This window comes from Epinephelus lanceolatus, chromosome 9 (assembly GCF_041903045.1).
Source record: "Epinephelus lanceolatus isolate andai-2023 chromosome 9, ASM4190304v1, whole genome shotgun sequence".
Classification (NCBI taxonomy): domain Eukaryota; kingdom Metazoa; phylum Chordata; class Actinopteri; order Perciformes; family Serranidae; genus Epinephelus; species Epinephelus lanceolatus.
Genome location: NC_135742.1, coordinates 9,112,068 through 9,132,295, shown reverse-complemented (window position 1 = coordinate 9,132,295; position 20,228 = coordinate 9,112,068). Strand labels below are relative to the sequence as shown.

Genomic DNA, 20,228 nt, shown 5'->3' with positions numbered 1-20,228 from the left:
ATGCTGGCATTGGACATTCCTGCAAACTATGATATTAATGTTTCTGATGTGACCTGGTATGAGCTGACGTCTTCTAGGCCAGTGGTTCCCAACTGGTCCAGCCACGGGATCCAGATTTTTCCTTAGTCATGAGCCCCTTTTACACTGCCAGATTTTCCGTGATTGTTGGGTCGTTTTGCCGGCCAGCTGCGAGCGTTTAGACACACAGAGGCGGATTGGCGAGTTGATCCGAGGCACCCAATTTTCTGCCTCGTAGGGTAGACATATTGGCGGAACCCTTTCAGTTTAAACAGACCGAGGCGGCCCTCCACAACAGGAGGGGCTGTTGATGACTTGTGGGAGGAGCTGTTGATGACGCTGCACGTATGAGCCACTGACGGTAGATAAACAGGGAACAGCTGATAGCAGGAATTAGCGAGCAGCTAGTAGCAAGAGGGAAACGCAAACTTGACAGACACTGTAAAGATGAGCAACTGGGGAGACGCGTCCTCCTTGCCCTCGCAAACGAAGAGGCCATTAACCGTCAGATGACGGGGACGGTGAAGAATGGGCCGATTTACGAAAGAATTGCCGCCTGACTACCCGCGGCCTCCCTCCCACGTCACTGTTTACGTCACACGCTGAGCTACACGTTTTGTAACTTGCTCACGCCCCCCATTGCCCAGGAAAAGGCACATTCTGTATAAACAAAAGCAGGCAGGCGGCATTTTGCTGCACTCCTCGATTTTGTTTTTATACTGCCAATGCTGAAAGAAGACTGATTGGGCTTTCCTGCAAATTTGCACAATTCCTATTTAAAAAGGGCTATTAGTTCAAGGTCCACACAGTTTAATACATTCAGCGTCATACTGGCATTTGGCCATGTCATCGAGCTGGTTTGCTGTCTCTGTCAGTAGCTGTCCATTAGTCACTCAAAACGGCACTTCAAAATAAAACCTCTGTGCCGGAAATTCACTGTACTTCAAAATAAAGTGTGTCTTTTACAAATCTGACATCTTTGCGAGTCACTTGCGGTCCATTCAGAATGGACCTACGACACACTTTTGGACCGGACCCAACAGTTGGGAACCACTGATCTCAATGAGGATTGGTGTGATACTTAGTGTTGCATGGTATACCCATACTAGAAAGATATCGCAATACCCTGCCTTTACAAACAGTAAAACAACCCATTTTATTTAAGAATTAGGAACAAAAGAGTTTTAACAAGAGCCTTATTTCCTCCAAATTGTGTAGATTGTGTGACAGTAGCTCTGCTCCCACGTCACAGTCAGGGCAAGCCCGCAGACACCACAAAGCCCATCTGTAAAAAAGATGTTTTAAACCAACACTGACTGAGGGAGCTAACACATCCAACTTAGCAAAGCATCTCGCCACCAGACATGCTGAGCTGTTGATTTATTTTGTGATACGTGAACTTTTTTCACCATCAGCAGTTTTAATGAGGTAATTAAGGGCAATGCCATGCTTTACTTGACGTTTTACATCTCACGCCACTGACATGTTACTGTTGTGCAGTCACAGACAGTATCAAATCATATACAGCAGCCTACTTCCTTCATGGTTCTGATGATGTCACTCATAATTAAACACCCCTGCCTCTTTCACGTGAATGAGCTCGTGGCTGGATAGGAAAACCCAGAGTTGGCTGAACTAGTTGATAACCAGCCTCGTAGCCTGGTTATCCAGACGGCCAGTGTTAGGGTTAGTCAAGCCAGATGACAAAAAGATATCCTGGGTTAGTTCAACTGGCTTCGTAGTACAGGCCTCAGGTATTTCAAACCAAAACATGATCTCTTCTTAACCACAACCAAGTGGTTTTTGTGCCTAAATTAAACCATACGTTAACTACAGCATTGCTGAAATGCAAAGATTTAACATGTCTGGCACATACCTAATATGCAGGGGAGGCATCTACAGTGAACACACTATTTTTAAAAGTCTAAAAATGTGTCTATACATGATTTTAAAGAGATTATTCAAAGAGATTATTGAAAAAGTGAACAAGGTAATAAAATGTTTTCTTCTTTTTTGTAGCCAACACATGGGATCAAAACAGGACCCGATCAAAACGGGAAGGACTTTGCAACTGTGGCGATGTAGCAGTGGTAGCGCAGGCTGCTTTAAAAATTCATATATTTAGTCAGTCATTCAAACAGCCGGCCAATCAGATGACAGTCCTGTGCTAGTGATGCAGCAGGTTAATAAGAAATGAGAGTGCTGGGAGAGGAAGCAGGATGAGGACTGGTCCTGAGGGGAAGGAGGGAGAAAGCGGAGATAAGAGGACAAGCAGGAGGAGATAGGTTGCAGAGAAGAACATAAGCACCGTGTTCACTGAGTGAGATAACCCAAGGACGGCATTCAGTGAAGTCTGTCTATGTGTTGGGGGAGCAGAGAGGAGAGGAATGAATTTGGGTTAATCATCACCAGTGAGGACTGAAGTCTCAAGAGGGGAGGAGATGTAAAAAGGCAGCCACAAAGACATAGAGCCAGATATAACCACTGTTCAGAACATTTGACTCGCAGCATCAGTGTGACTCTTGTCAGGTGGGAAATGTTGGGTATGATCTGCATTGTGGTCGAGGCGGTCAGGACAGAGGGACATAGTGTCATCATGCAGCCTCTGAATTTAAGGTAAAGCTTGGGCATTGGCAGGAAATTTTATCGCAGTGTCAGAACAATGTAACGAGGTTCAGTATACGAATTAACGATGAAGTAGGGTTAGGTGCTTGGGTACTTTTAAGGGTACTGACTAAATTACGTCGTACGTAATTTAGTCAGTAATTTAATACGTAGAGTACCAATTCACGTTTAAGCAATCAGTGCCAAATTTCTGTACCTAAGAGGGTATTTTGGTGAGAGCATGCCGCTTTCTGGCTGCGATGCCGCCACCAGAGTTGATCGCCCTCAGTCTAGATCAGTGGTTCCCAACAGGGTCCAGATTTCTCTGCATTCATCAGTTCAAGGTCCACACAGTTCAATATATTCAGTGTCATACTTTCACTTGGCCATGTCGTCAAGCAAGTTTGCTGTTTCTGTCAAGTGGCTGTCTGTTCGTCTCTCACTCTACAGCAGGAAATGGTATTTCAAAATAAAAGCTCTGTGCCTGAAATTTACCATACTTAAAAATTGTGTGTTTTCTTTTTACAAATTTGACGTCTTTCAATACACTTGCGGTCCGTTCAGAATGTACCTGTGGCCCACTTTTGGACCATGACCCACCAGTAGAGCTGCAACTACCGATTATTTTCATTGTCGACTAATCTGTCGATTATTTCTTCGATTAGTCGACAAATCATTTAATCGAAAAATGTGTTAAAATGGTGAAAAATGGAAACCTTCCCCGTATCTAGACCTCAAGGTATCGGATATGTTTTTCACTCAAATGTCACAGGCAGCTCCATGTGACCTCACTGCGTCTGACGGCTGTAACCACGACCTGAAACGTTGATTTACGCTTTAAGTCTATCTCTTCCGATAATATACAGATAAACGCGAGGTTGATGCCTAATAAAAAGCCACTGAATAAGTGTATCAATCTATATTTTGCAACCTAGGCTGAACAGAGTGTGCTGTCTCTGGACGGAGCTCAGAGAGCAGCACACTCTGCTCTAGTTTATAATCCCACAGATGCTCAGAGTTAAGTCCTGAAAAAAGGTACCACTGGGTACCGCTGCCAAATTCCAGGTACCGACATGGGTTGAAATCTGAACGGTGCCCAACCCTTAAGAAGGAGCAACCGAAGAAAAACTCTGAGCCTGTTAAAGTGGTCAGTCTGTGTCATCCTCCACTTTGACCTAAAATATGCTTAAAACAAAGGTGATGAAATCTTCATGTGATAAAAATAAATACAGCTCTAATATAGAAGCACACGGTGTATTTGTCGTAAATCAGGATTTACTTACATTTGTACTTCCAGCTAATGTGATCTGACTTCATAATGTGGCTGAATACTAAAGGTTTAATACGGACTCGACTGAGGTGACTACATCTGTCCTGGTTATTTGACATTGACACAAAGCTGGCTGGCCAAAACCAGGTCAGATCACTGCTACTGCATTGCAGCTAAATCTCAAACACCACACACCTGTATATATACACAACTACTCTCTATCATGATACATTACAAGGCCATACTGCAACCTCTGGCAACCTCTATCCAGAGATCACAGCCAACAAACAAGCTCTGTGATTGGCTGGAAGCCTTGCCCAACAGACCTGGCCTACATTTCCTTTTGACATGTGCTGGATAGGCATTAACCTTTTCAGGGCTGCAAGAGGTCGGGCGGGAGTGATTGAAAGACATTAAACACAGAGGAGAACCCTGGCTGTGTGTGTTTGTGTGTAATATTATCAGCAATTAACTAGAAGTCTTTAATCTTTTCTTGTTGTGGCGGTAATAGATTACTGATAGAGTTCACTGTGCAGTTGACAGAGTGCATCACAGTCTCAGCTCCTCTGCTATGTCTGTCTGAATATCTGTTTGAGTGTGTGTGTGTGTGTGTGTGTGTGTGTCAGAGAGAAAGAGAGAGTCAGATGAGAGTCCCGTGCTAAAGGCATGTAGGCGCACAGGCGCATGGCCCTCAGCTGCCAAGTGCCTGGGGTGCCTTCTCTCGCATGACCCCTCCCTCCCCTCGGCTTCCACCTCCATCTGCCAGTTCTGAGCAAACGCTCCTCTTAAGTTGCTGCAACCAAGGCTCTAATCTCAGCGACCTTACCTGCTGCCTGAAAAAACAGTGCAACAACAAAGCCACCTAAACCAAATCCCACTTCTAAAGTGGAGCAGCAAGCCATCCTGACAGCCATAAAACCTGGCTGTGGCAGCCCATGTCAGATAGGTCATGGAGCTATGAATAGGACCTGGAGTAGAAGTAGTATGCAGCAGCTCTGCCGGCTCTAACGCTGCTCTGCTGTTTCATAGAACATGGCTCATCCATTAGTAAGGAGCGCAGCGCAAGCCTCGCGCACCACCCAGTCAGGTCAGATCAGTCCTCCTATCAGATGTAGAAGCAGGGAGATTATGCTGTGCCTCAGAAATATGGTGGGAAGCTGCAAGCAGCTGCACTCCCTGATAAAGCAGCTAGAGTGAAATGTATAGGTCCAATGATAGCGCAACGTAAAGGTTTATTATTCATTGTGTGTGTGTCTGTGTGTGTTGCTTTGGGTCTCATCGAGCCAATTGCTGGGATTAACTGTTAGCCTCCTGCTAATAGCAGCTGGATAATCTAGGATGGGTTTAATCTCATTAAAAGCAGCTCGCTGCATTGACATAGAGTCAAAATGTGTGACAACTGCTGCCTAGGATGATGGCACACAGCATTCAAATGGCAGTGTATATTTTAGAAAAGGTTTGTCATCTTGTTTTTTTTCTTTTGTCTTTTTTTTATTTTTTACATACAAAGCAAAATTCCAACATAAGCTCTTAATACCTGTTTTTTCCCATGTTGTGGACACACATACATTCCTACACTGAAAATATTATGTAACAGTAGCAGTGCTAAACATCCACTTGAAAAAGTTACTAAGGAAAAACTAAAGAAAGTTGGAAAAACTGAGCCATCTAAACCTGCAATAACTGATTTTTTGGCCACTTAGGGGCAGCAGAAAACAAGCTGTGACACGATATTAACACATCACTTTTAAATTCATATGGCGATCTTGTTAGTTGCTTATGTGCACATCTAGTAGTAACGGAGTAACATTATCATTCACTTACAGTCGTGTTTCTGCCCAACTGGCAAATTTAGGTCCAATATTCACTGTCTATTTGCTCTGTTTTTGGTCTCTACCAGCTCCTCACCATCATCAAGTCTTTAATTGTGTTTTGTTTGCTGTGTGGTGCTGAGCAGGTAGTGTGCAGTGGGTCTTTGGCGCTGTTTCGTTAAAAAAAGAAAGAAAGCTGCATGCTGTGGCTGGAAACCAGGCTATGAGAGCGGTAAGGGCGAATCATAAAGTTGTGCGCCAAACATCTTAACAATAACATTGACGAGGCTTAAACTGTAGGGCTGCCCCAGACTAAGAATTTTCCTAGTCGACCAATAGTCGTCATTTAGGACCATTAGTCGACTAGTCGCCCACATGTTTATGATATTAATTGAATTATCAAATGATATATTTTGGGCGGGGACACACAATGGTTTGAGTTGAAGGTGTGAGAAAGAATAGTATCAGTAACATTGTTAACACTGTGCTACATTACAGAGAAATACAAAACCGTACTAATGAACCTTCATTAATATAGGCCTATATTTTATCTACAAGTGCACGTCACACACTGAGCGAGCCGCCTGTTAATGACGCTGTGGGCTAATGGGCATGTAGCTACTTCCATGTTTCAGATGATACGTCATGTTTGTAGTCGACCAATGAAGATGAGTTTACATATCACCTTGGGTTCGTCCTTCACCTTCTCAAAATGATCCCACACTTTGGATTTCCTGCCCGACATGTTATTAACTAGCCTGTGGAATAACCGCAGGTACCAGCCCTGGAAATTAAGGACCATACACATGCTGCGTCTTTAACCGCCTGCGAAACGTGAGATCTGCAACTAAGCAACCAATGAAATCTTGCCAGCTAACGAACTTTCTGGTCGACTAAAGTTCGATCGACTATTCGGGGGCAGCCCTTTTAAACTCACTACCATAAAGCAGAGAAGAGCCATAAATCTGGTTGATAATTATCTGTATGTTCATCAATACGAGCGACCCTTTATCACTTCATACACTGTTATAAAAAATATTGATTATACCAACTTATTACATATTTGGTCATGGATAAGTAACAAAAGCTTAAACAGCTAAAAAGCAGCAGTCTGTATATCGTGCATCTTTTTAAAACTTCAGAAAACAGATTTATATTTCCACTGCACAAAATTTTATGAGTCAAGGTAGCAATATTAATTTTTAATAATGTCTGCTGCGGCTGGAAATAGCATGTTGAAATACAATGCCGAAAGTGCACTACATCATCATCTAATTTATTTATTAACACTACGCTGTTTCCAAGTGTCTGCATTCTCTAGTCTTAACATTTTCAAACAACTGTGTGTGCTGTCTCCAGCTGGTTGATCCTTAAAAACATCCCTGTTCCACATCATGTCATCACAAGAGCACACTATCATAAATCATGCACATTTACAAAAAGTATTACTGACACAACACACAGGTTAACTGACAAATGATGCAGTCCTGATTGAGACTGACAAACAGATATGACCAGACATTCTAGGCTGATGCCCTCTGCTAATGCCTGTTAAAATGCCTCTTCCACCACACTGGGCATTTTCACACACAAGCTGTGGCTCTGTTTGTGTGTGTTTGTGTGTGTTTGTGTGTGTGTGTGTGTGTAGGCAGGCTAACAGTCAAGTATCAGTGCGGTGCCACCTGGCAGGGCCTCGGGAGTGGGGCTCCAGTTACGAGGCTGGAGGGGCAGCAGGAGATTTACACTGGGCAAGTGGTGGTGTGAAGAGCCACAGCGACCACTGTGGTGCCGGATTGGTCTTCATGGTCGTGGCATTTAGCCTTGGCTTTGGCTTAAATTGTTACTGGCTGCACAGCCTGTGGCACTAATTAAGGTGCTTAAAGGATCTTTTTTGATTTACTAAAACATTAAAATGATTATATACTAAAATATTATTACAGTACATTAACATATGTTAAAACATTATATTAAATATGAAGCATTTGGCTTCATCCAGTTATTTAAAATGACTGCAACAGTAGAAGGAGCTTAACTTCCCATCACCAAATTCACAAGCAATCACTTTTAAAGAACTCAGAGCTAAGAGCCTTCACTGCTTTATAATATCTCTCTCTCCATGCTGATTATTTAATGGTTTACTTCCAGGGAAAGCAACAGAGATTAACTTTTGCTACAGGATGCTTCAGTGTAAGTCAAAGAGGAGAAAAAGAGGAGCAGCTTCAGTAGTGTGGAATAAACTGTGGCATCCTGAATGACTCTATCTTCCATCCATCCATCCATTTTCATAACCGCTTATCCTCTTGAGGGTCGCAGGGGGGCTGGAGCCTATCTCAGCTGACATTGGGCGAGAGGCAGGATACACCCGGTTCGTTTGGGCAGGTGTGAACACAGCAATCGCACTCAGGTGTGCACCAAAACAACAGGACCAAGACCTTCTTGAAGAGGTGGTCTCAGTCTGGTTACAAATGAACTCTGGTGCAGTTGGTTTGTGGTGAGAACGTGTTCCGACCTGGATCTGAACCAACTGCAGTCACATGACACATTGTTTGGGTTAAACATGAGCATGTTACAGTCCGGGAGGATTATTAATGTGCACCTCCTCCTGTACTGCCTAAATATGCACATTCAGCACATCCAATGCATCAAAACATTGTTTTCTAGTTGGAGCCGCGCCTCGTTTTCAAACTGTATGGTTTGACTAAAATGAACAATGACAGCAATATAGTCCACGATGAGCAGCGCTAAAATCAACCTGCGTAGTTGTCCCTCCATTGTGACATTAGAAAGTGTCACATTTATCTTGCAAGTGTACTCTTCTTCAACGTTTGTTTTACTTCCTGGATTTTTCCTTCATGGAAATTCTGACCAATCAAGAGCAGCTTTCTCATTTTATCTGGTCCACTTGTAAATGCTGCCGTGCTTATGGGAATCAGACTCAAGGAGGACGGGATTACAGCCCTGTGTCACCCATGCCTCCCCTGGAAAGCCCGAGAGCCCATCCGAAATGGCAACCATTGTGCATTACACAGAATTAAAACCACAGAATCCCGAAATCAGGGGCAGTGTAAAAGGTGAAGCTGGTGTTCAGAATAGCCCACAGAGGGGCCACTGCAGCACAGTAGTAGCTCTACTTTTCTGTCACAAACTTCTGTAACTGTTCCATTGTCCTCCTATTCTCATACACAGACCCCAATGTGATAAAAATGCTGTCCTACGCAGCACCATCTGAGAGGGTAATTGCTGTTAGATATCACTTATATAACTGTCTGCACTGTAGGTGGGGAGGTGACCACTGGGACAGAGAAACTATGAACAAATGAGTCATTCTTGTATGGTTGTGCCTTGTACTTTTAGCATGTGAAATAATAGTGAAATTCAACTACGCTCTTTTTGTTTGAAACCCCAGTATGCAAACCAGTCAGCACACAGGACACACAGCCCTTGTATATGTTGTGTTACGAAGGAATGAGCAACACCTGTGATGAAAACCTGAAGTATGTGTGTGCTTACCTCTTGCAGATAACTTTTTGGTGTTGATTATTTTGGCGGCATACTCCTGTCCTGTACACAGCTTCACACATCTGCGCACCACTGAAAAGGCTCCCCTGTAAAGACAGAAAAAACATTTAGTAAGCTTTGGTGCATCAGCCGAAACATTACGTCCATGCTTCTCTAATTGGATTATCCATCAGCTGTTAATGGAGAGGTATCATCAGCACACCTGCAACTTCTTGATGAATGACAAACAAAATGATGAAGGACCTCAGCTCGACTTAATCACTATAGCTGAGGGTTTTGTGGAGAACATTTTCTGCACAACTGGCACTTTTCAAGGCCCAACGGTGAGCAGACCAGATGTCACTTGCTCTCATGTTAAGCGCAGCTACCTACATTAAAAGACTATGCTGCCAGGTTTGTCTGCTTAATAGGCTCCCATGAGGTCCCTCAACCAGAGTCAGCAGATTCTAAGTAACACGCACATAAGTGGCGTGTGAGAACCAGGGCTAAAATGGGCTCTTAAGACACAAACCCATCATCAGTGATAGGTCCTTTACCTTGAAAAGCCTGTCATGATGCACACACACTCACACCAGGTCCAAAACCAAAGTATAGTGCCTTACAGCCACCTTTGTGTAAACTTTTGCATGTTGACCCATGACAACTGTACAGGGGGTTGGATTTTCTTATAACTCACCAGTTTACATTTAATTAAGGCTTAAAGTTATGCAATTAAGGGCGGGTCCTTTTAAATGACAGGCTGTCTGCAGAAAGTCCTCGGCCTCTCAGTCAGATTCACCCTCGCTCCTTCACAGCACCATCCTCTGGCTCCAAAAAACCAAGATGTGACAACTGGAATGCTGAACTCAAGGCTTCAAAATAGGAGTCCACAAACCTAGTCTCTATATACAGACTCTATATTCAGTGAATGTAGAGTCTGTAGGCAAACCCCGGAGATCTTGCCTCCGGAAGAAGAGCGGAAGAGCCCTGGTTTCCGGTTGTAGGCTGTTTGTAGTCCGCGTGATATTGACCAATCACGTTTGAGCTGCCTGCAGTTTAAAAGTTAAACGGTCTGTGCGGTGAACTAACGAGGCGGAACATAATTGGCGTCACTGCAAACTCTGAATCCATCACAATGGTTCAGCATATTTACTTATATATAAGCGGAAGTCGGAAACGGAAATTCGCCTCCTCCGCCCAAATCAAACCGGAATGCCAAAAAATTGGGGGTCTGCCCCCAGAGGCTGTATCGCCATCTGCCGGAAGTCAGACGCCGAATACAACCGATGGTTCTGAGAATGCACAAACCCATGGGTGAATTCAAAATGGCTACACCCATTAATTTTACAGTCTATGTCTCAAAGCCAATTTGCACCATTGCTACTCGGTGGTTCCACAAACAATAACTCAAAATTTAAATGAAACTGCAGCAGGAAACTCTGAATATCTGGATGCATCTGGCCATAAAAAGTGCACATTTCAGCAGCCTCAGCCCTTAAGACAAAAATATCTCTCTTCAAATACCATAAGCAAACAATTCAACACTTGGCAGAGAATAGGGCTGCAAATAACAATTATTTAATTATCAATTAATCTACCAGTTATTTTCTCAATTCATCAATAACCTTTTTGTCAATAAAATGTCAGAACATAGTCAAGGCACAGAAACATGCACTGTGTTATTTTCAAGAGCTCAAGGTGACATTTTAAGATGGTATGTATGTTAGCCGGTGCTGCTATGTTAGCTCGTGCTAAACAGACAGACGTTAAACTGACTGTTACGTAACAGCAGCAATGAAGAAGGTTTGTCTCTCACATAGGTGTTCACCTCTGCATCTGGTTCATAAACCTGTTGAGGGGTGCTGTAGTCATCTTCCAGAAGCGGCATCATGGCATTTTCCGAGTGGCACACATCACTCCAGCCTGAGCAGCAAATTCCGCTATCTCATTATTTCCCCCCGTAGCACCAGTTTACTACATTCAATATTTTAACGTTTCATCTGATAGTACTAATCGGACGAAATTCTTATTGTGGGTTACAGTTAAATAGCTAATTATTAATCAGTTGACTGACCTATTGACCAATTACTGCACATCTACTAAGGACGTGACTTCACAGCCTTGGCCGGCCGTGACCTGTAATGTTAGATCCGCCCCAGTCTGACTGCCACTGTTTACAGCAAAAGTTTGACTGGTGCCGCTGGTCTGCCTCCACACTGAGGACATTACAGATGACCACCAAGGTCAGGGTCAAAGGTGAAAGTTGTGAGACCAGCTGGCCTGAGACTTACATGAGCAGACACTGGGGGAATTGTCTGTGTGCAGACACAAAACCCAGCAGAATCCCTAGGGTATTTCAACACTGTTTCAACAACAACAAGAAGCTGAGTTCGACATGCCTCATCTCAGGATTGGTACTCTCTGGTTAAAGTAGTGCCAGAGAATCAACATGCTTACAGAGTGCTTTTCCATGGCGACCATGTGTGCCGTGGCGAAATACGACCCAAAAGTTGTGTGTAAGCATTGCATGGGCGACACCAGCCACACACAAACAAATTATTGACACCAAACTCCACAGCTGTGCCTGGAAAGTTCACACTCTGTGAGGTAAGTATCCGACGTCAGGGCTAAAAATGCTTTAACACACATACACAGTTTAAAAAGGGTAACAGGTCGTGAATGATTGCTTTTCAAAGTCTGGTCTGACACCCAGAAGCATGGACATGCACAGATTAAATTAACCTCAAATTATTTTTGCAAAAAATTGGTGCCTTCAGCAGTCGAGGGTATTTTGTAACCGGATAACTCCGAGCGTCTGGTGTGCTGTTACAGTCTCGCAAGCTGCCTGTGGTGTAGGAGACTTACGCACTGTAGAATTAGGATTTGTAAATCTATACTCTGAAGCTTCAAGTCTAACGGAGATGAAAACAGGATATCAAAAACAAAGAAAAACGATGAGGAGCCATTACAGATTTGTTTCTGGCAGCTGTGTGAGAGAGGGACAGACTTTTGAGAGGTGCCCTTTTGAGTGTGTTTCTTTCTCAGTGAGTAACTGTGACAGGAAACAACATTCAAGGCTGTGTGACTGTTCATATCATTGTGAAAATGCAGCGTTTAGAGGTTCTCTGTATGGAGCATTAAAAAAACTGCTTGATTATTAACTGTAACTGCAAAACATTGAAAAAAAAACTGAAGACCATTGCAGTGTTTCAGCATACTTCAGCCCATTTACCACACAAATTATGTCATTAACACTGTTGCCAACCATTATTCAAAGCATGCTGTGGTGTTCGTAGATTAGTACAGCAGACATGATTTGTAATAAATGGGCCAGACACACTAAAGCAAAGGCACGAAGCTTAAATGTCACAAGCCTTGCTAAGAAAGTGACACCATTAGAGAGTGAGCGCGCAACAATTAGCTCTCCTCAGATGCTGGATTAGTATTACAAAGTCACGGAGAGCGTTATCATGAGGATGCCAAGCTATTCACACCTGCGCTCTTTCCTTCAAGCTTTATGTGGCTGGGTGAATAATAAGATTGGCCTATGAAAGATATTTTGCAGTGCGGCGAGGGCATACAGATTAGTCTCTCCCGCTCACACGGAGAGTTTCAAAGCCAACGCTTCTGACTGGAGTGTATTGTGTAGAAGCTCAGATTTATCTGAACACAGCCAGGCCTACACATTTGATCTGCTGCATTCTTCACAAATGTATTTTTTAATCAAGAGCCGGGAAGTCTCAGTGGGTGTGAGATATATTGGAGTTAGGCAGGCGAAACCTTCCCTGCTAACAATATTTATTACTTAAGGGGTGAACTGAGCACAGCTGGGATGCAATGCTGTATATCAGTCTGAACCCGGCGCCATAGCATTCAGTGTGGCAGACGACCAACCATTAATAGCTGACCACCACCTAATCTATCATACTGGGCTTCTTCAAATATCTAGAAAACGGAACACCCCATCAAACACATACGTTCTGAGTATCAAACATTCACCGCCTGTACGCTTTAAAGGGGGCTCTGAAAAACTTGCGTCCCAGACAACACTGTTTCACCAAAATATGCCAATATAACTCAAAGTATACAACTTTCATCTGTTGCTGGGGCAGTTAACTGTTTGTTGCTCATAATCGTAGAGCAATGTAGGAATACAGGAATAAAGTTATCAGTGAGTGTTGATACTCAGAATAAAGCCTTTTGGTGTTTTCCCTCCTTAGTCATTTCTTTTTCCTTCTCTTGGCATTAAAATCCATGACTGTTGGTTGACGAGCTACAGACATGAGTTTCACCTGCTCTTGAAGATGTCAGATGAGCTGCCATAAAGACCTGTTACCACCTAAAAATATACCTTAAAATAGCAGTGTGTAAGATTTAGGGAGATTTAGAGGTGTCCAGGAATGATTGCAGATTGCAACCAGCTGAAATGTCTCTCTTAAAATTTCTTCAGAATTATCTGCAGAGGTCTCTTCCTCTCCGGAAAACAGAAACAAATGGACCAGGTAATCAAAAAAAAAACAAAAAAAACCCCACCATTGATTAAGGGAGTTTCAGGTAAAAACAAATAAATGGGTAAATAAAAACTGTGTTTTTGGATGCCATCAAAGCAGAGGGGCTTCTTACTGCAGTGGTTGATGTGAAAACCGAATGGCCCTATACAGAGCCTGTGTTTGGTTTGTCTGTTATGGGCCACTGTAGGAACATGGAGGTGTAACGATATGAGATTTCACAGTATGATAACCATCTCAGAAAATATCGCAGTTTCATAGAATCCACGGAAGGGTTATTTTTGGTTGAAAAAGCTTTACTGTAATTGAAAAATTTCCTAATTGAAGTATATCAAAAAGTCTCCCTTTTGAAAATATGTTAAGTGTGAGATTCTCTATCCACTTATATCTTTTTAAATATCATAGATAAGCAAATGTACACGGTACAATAACCATCAATTTTCATAGCACAGTATACTTTTAAACTGGTATACTGTAGGGCTGCAACGATTAGTTGACTAATGGATGACTAATCGACTATTAAAATAATCGTTGACTATTTTAGTAGTCGACTAATCGTTTTTCAAAGAAAAGTACTATAGAAGTACCTCAAAATACTCTTATTGCAGCTTCTTACGTTCAAATATTGGCAGCTTTACACACTCTCCTATGACGGTGAACTAAATCCCTTTGGCGTGTGTACGAAACAAGACATTAGATGACGTAATTTTGGGGTTTGGGCGAGACAGACCGACATTTTTCAACATTTTAACACATTTTTCGATAAAATGATTAGTCGACTAATTGAAGAAATAATCGACAGATTAGTCGACAATGAAAATAATCGTTAGCTGCAGCCCTAGTATACTGTTGTAACCCTAGTGGGAACAAGGGGGTGCAACATGGCAATCTCTGTGGACAAGGATCCGCTGCCTACATTGATATTGATATTGTTTGATATAATCAGCTCATTCAAAGGTAACAAAAACACAACAACCCTTTTTTTCAGGTGACAATACACTCTTAAAAACCCTACTTATTAAATTACATTCCATTTCTGCCAATATATCCCCATAAATCCTTCATACTGGACCTTTACAGAATATGCCTTAAAACCACTTTCAAATAAGAGCATAAGGCCCAATCCCAATACCCCCCCTTGTCCACTACCCCTTGGCCCTCAAAATGAAGCAATGAGGGGTAGGGGTAGAAATCTTTCCCTAGGAATTGGGACACCACTCACTACATCACCATGTCGGTTACGTTCACACATACGTAACTATTTTAAACAGGAAGCTGCGAGCCATCTACCTTTCCAACCAGCATCTACAATGGAGTCTCATTCATCCTACCGATCGCGTTTGCCGCATTCATCACGCTTCGTTTGATGAACAACAGACAACAGGGGACTTCTGCTAGCTAGCTAGCTAGCTAACCAGCTAACATTGCGAGACAGCATAGTTATACTAGCTGGCGTGTTATCGTAATGTGAAAAGTCCTACAATTTTGCAGAACAGGACAGATGACAGACGCCAGATAGTGTGAGCTAGCTAGCTAGCTAACAAGCAACCTGACGACAGCTCGGTGGTAGCCATGGCAATGTCTACCCCTCGCTGGCAAGTCAGCATCTGAAATCCCTCGCTCCAAAGGGCTAGTTTCATACCCTCTACCCCTCGTTATGCCCCCTACCCCTACACGCAAAAAGGAATTGGGACACCACTACCCCTCGCGGGAACGCGCAAATATAGAGGTAGGGCCAAGGGGTAGGGCTAAGGGGGGTATTGGGACGGGCCTGAAGTGTCTACAGGTGGCCATCTTGGAGGCTTTTTAGCCCTGCAAATTCTAAAAATCTAGAGGAACACCTAATCATGCAAGCAGGGCTGGGCAATGTACCAGTGTTGTATTGCACTGTGGGAAAACACAGGTCTCAAAAGAAACTCAATGCATCATACATGATCTTTATCACTGCTACTTACTGATTCACAACCAGGATCATACATATGATTATTTTTGAGGCACTGTGAGCAAAGTGTTTGGCTTGTTAATCTAAAATTTATAGGGTTAATATACGTTGCAGTAGGTAATAAAACATCTAATAAAGAAACCTATGATTTTAGGTAACAAATTCCTGTCAGTAAATTAGCCTCTTTCCCAATTCCATGAAACCACACAAGAGTACGACACACACTGCACACTGTAGTTTTGAATATTTTGGTTGTTTTTGTTGTCGTTGCCGCTATCATCCCAGAGGTGGCTGTCTAAACAGCATGGAGCCAATCAAGCTATCAGTAAATAACAAGTGATATGCATAATAATCAAACAACACCAGCGAGACCCATGACACCCTACAGCAGCAATGTAAACAATGAGCGCCTGATGAGGAGTGACTTCTCATTTGTTCCCCTTCCTCCTCCGCCCTGTCATAACAATACAATAACTATAATGTTGCACTATACAGTCTTAAAGCAACAGTTGGTAACTTTGCGGAAAATATCTTTGTGTCATTTTTGCTAAAACTGTTATTATATTGTGAAAGATGTACATGAGACATGAGACTACTGCTTTTAATGGCATTTGCCAGAATCTACGGCAGCACACCAAAAACAACCAATCACTACAGAGGAGTCTATAACACAGCAGTCAAATTAGGCAGCGTTGCTCAAATATGAATCATGTTACTGCATCGCCTATATCTTGCCTCAGATGTTTTCAGAAACATATTTTAGTGTCAAGTTTAGCTGTAAAATGAGTAGGGCTGCCCCTGAATAGTCGACCAAATGTTAGTCGACCAGAAAGGTTGTTAGTCGGTAAGATTTCAGTGGTTGCTTAGTCGCAGGAAAAAAAACAAAACGTGAAACTCTATTAGGAGCTGCGCCTCGTCAAAAATAAATCAAAACCTATATGATTGGATCATGTGGGAGTTTAATTTGAAAGGACAGACACAGGAAGTGGCCACGCACAGGTTACAAACCAATCACAGCCAACAGATATCTTTCCCTTCTTCTGTAAATATTCAGTCTGATAAATACAGAAAAGTTGATCATGTTAGTGCAGGGCTACCCAGAGCCTTACATCTGTCCTACTGACAATAGGCCTACACACCTGGAAGAAGATCAGCTCTGCACTCAGGATTTCAGGTAAATAGGCTATATGATGCTTGTTAAGTTTGCTTAGCAACCTCAGACGTAACCTCCCACCACACTCTTGAAAGCTGGCACAAAAAAGGTGCAAGAATACCACAGGTTTTCCAGATGGTTAAAGACGCAGCATGTGTACGGCCCCTAATTTCCAGGGCTGGTACCTGCGGTTATTCCACAGGCTAGTTAATAACATGTCGGGCAGGAAATCCAAAGTGTGGGATCATTTTGAGAAGGTGAAGGACAAACCCAAGGTGATATGTAAACTCATCTTCATTGGTCCACTACAAACATGACGTATCATCTGAAACATGGAAGGAGCTACATGCCCATTAGCCCACAGCGTCATTAACAGGCGGCTCGCTCAGTGTGTGACGTGCACTTGTAGATAAAATATAGGCCTATATTAATGAAGGTTCATTAGTACGGTTTTGTATTTCTCTGTAATGTAGCACAGTGTTAACAATGTTACTGATACTATTCTTTCTCACACCTTCAACTCAAACCACCAAAATATATCATTTGATAATTAAATTAATATCGTAAAAACGCGGGCGACTAGTCGACTAATGGCCCTAAATGATGACTATTGGTGGACTAGGAAAATTCTAAGTCAGGGGCAGGTCTAAATCATACTAACAATTAACTGACATAAGATGTTTCCTGCTAGGTTGCAAACATGACAACAACAAAAAAGCATAAAGTCAAGAGCAGGGCTGCTACTTTCAGGAGAGGTAGAAAGTTGAGTACTTTTTTTACTGAAAGATAAAACGGTAACATTTGTGTCATTGGTGCATGTTTGTTTGTTTTTTTAACCCATATCAGTGGTTCCCAACTGGTCCAGCCTTGGGGTCCAGATTTGTCCTAGCCCATTAGTTCAAGGTCCACACAGTTTAACACATTCAGCTTCATACTTGCGTTTGCCCATGTCGTTGAGCTAGTTTGCTGTCTCTGTCAAGTTGCTGTCCATCAATCATTCACTCTACAGCAGGAATTCACCGTACTTAAAAATAAAGTCATTTGTGGCCCATTCAGGATGGACCCATGACCCACTTCTGGGCCGCAACCCACCAGTTGGGAACCACTGACCCACACAATGGGAGAAGCCGCTGGCCCCCAGTACTTTTACATGATCTAATCTGGCCCCCATTCAAAAAAGTTCGGACACCCCTGGAGCAGGCAGGAGTCAGGCAACTGGATGTGGCCCATCTAATTTCTTCTGGCGTGCTGAGTTCAGGCCGATGCTGGGCCAGGTCATTTCTGATAACGGCCCCATGATGGCAGTGTCGGCAGCCGGAATTGGGCCAGCTGATTTGGCCTGATTCTGGGGCGTCCTTCATACCAACTCTCAGCAGAGTCGGACAACAGGACCCAGCCCAGCTAATTTCACCTGGCATGCCGAGTTCTGGCCAATTCTGGGCCATTTATTTTTAAAAATAAAGATTACAAACAGCTTTAAACAATGTCACCAGTATTTAGAGATGAGTTTGGTGACCTTACAAAGCCTTGTGTTCATTTTAAATCTTATGGTATTGCTATAATTATCCTGTCCACTGTGTGGGAAGCTAAACATGACTTTTAGGCAGCATTACTGAACTTGCTTTCCCTCTATTAAAGCATTAGTAGAATGCACTTAGAGTGACTTAGTTTAACAGTTGTTAGTAGATTATGGACATGGTGAGTACAGATCGAGTTCATGACATTCAAACTCCATTTTGCTACTTTTCAGTCTGCTATGGCCCCACAGCTGATTTTTCTGCAGTGTATTTACAGATATTTGTTGACAACGACAATATTTTTTTATATTTTGCTGGAATATTTGCACAGTGTCCCTTCTAACTATGACTGATATGGAAATCTGTGTCTGTTTCCAGTCCTTCGATACTCTGCATGTACAGTTACAATAGCTTTATGACTGGAGATGGATGGGAGTTGTTTTGCCGGGTGCAAGTGCAGAATGTCATATCTCGTGTTATCTGCCACCACACTGCTGCAAAAGAGCCTCCTAAGGAAGCGGCAGTTGTCACTCACTTCACATAGTGTGCAGTGTAGCTGTGAAACTACAAAACGTGTCAATCCAGATGACACTAATTTAGGAAAAGAGGTCCAAGGCAAGTTTGATTTCAAGAGACAGCAACAACAAAACATCCTGTACAAGAGTGCGTTTCCTTGTGCAGATCTTTGTTTTCTAGCATTGCAGATGACGTTACTTAATTCTCCAAGAGGATATCTGATCACACCGCACAGTGACTGTCATGTGTGCAACCAGAAATATTCAATTTTCATGCACATTGACTGCATTCACCACATCTGAAGATCTATGAACCCCAGCTCTCCGTAAAAGTCATGCAACTTCTACTCTGGGTGGAAAACACTAACTATGAACCGCAGTTGGTTTCTTTGCATGTGTGGTTCAAATGGTTGCACCGCAACACATCTCTGACACCCCACGTTTGTCTGTATCTTTACGTGTAACTGCAAATATCATGCGCGCTGGTGCATTTTACGCAAGTTTTTCGTGACTACCTCGAAACGCACATGACAAAATGTTCTGAGAAGAGCAAGCATGTGTTCCAGGGAGACATTAACTTGTGCAGAGAGGGAGCGAGCGGCGTATTTTGAGAGCTGTCATCCCGAAAAAGCACACACACACACACACACACACACACACACAGTCAGCAGACACACAGCACTGCTGGCCTGCAGAGTCGCTCAGCTCTGCTCTGCACAGCCTGGAAACCAGCCTTCATCCAAGACACTTCACACACACCCGTACCGGAAAGACGCAACCCAAACCTGACACAAACGCATCAAAAACAGCTGATACTCACTTCCCCAGCTCCTCGTATAGCTGATATTCGTCTGTGAATCGCGTACAGGTTGTCGTGGCCATGTCTCTCCCCTGTCTCTCGCTTCTTTACACTTTATCAGCTCCGGAGGAAAAAAAAAAATTAACGCAGTAATTTTGCGCTAAATTTGCGTATTAAAATGCGGGTCCGCCCAGCAGCTGCACGGCCGTTGGAGCGGTGAAATGCTTTTCTGGAGGCGCCGAGTGAAGGAGGGTTTGATATAGTAAGACGAGGCGACCAGGGTGGGTGTCCTCTCTCCGTCTGTCTCCACTATCTGACAGCTACCGCGCTCAAAGCGACGCGTAATCAAGTCAGCTGGGCGAAGTCAGGCGACTTCCTGTTATGTTTCAGAATAAAACGCAGCTTTGATTTTGAAAGGTTGATGATCAGAAAGGTTATTAACGGATGCTTATTCTGATCATCAGCTTCACATATGATCATTTTTATCCTTTGCGCACAATAATGACGCAACCATGTGCCAACTGTCCCTAGTGTGCACAATGTTTATGAATTAGTCCATGGGCAAGACCATGTAAGGAGGCAAAATCTCTTTG

General features: G+C 43.1%; 1 protein-coding gene across 36 annotated transcripts in view; it reads right to left on the bottom strand.

Annotated features, from left to right (window-relative positions):
• camk2b1 (calcium/calmodulin-dependent protein kinase (CaM kinase) II beta 1) overlaps window positions 1–19,968 on the bottom strand; it is a 132,264-nt gene extending 112,296 nt beyond the window's left edge. For all 36 annotated transcript variants that reach the window (XM_078170543.1, XM_078170526.1, XM_078170542.1 and 33 more), the window contains exons 1-2: window positions 19,657–19,968; window positions 9,214–9,308 (exon numbers count right to left, since the gene is read on the bottom strand). In XM_078170543.1, the coding sequence (XP_078026669.1) occupies window positions 9,214–9,308; window positions 19,657–19,718 (157 nt within the window). In that variant the 5' untranslated portion in view covers window positions 19,719–19,968. The remainder of the gene's footprint in view (window positions 1–9,213; window positions 9,309–19,656) is intronic.
• Window positions 19,969–20,228: the final 260 nt, after the last annotated feature.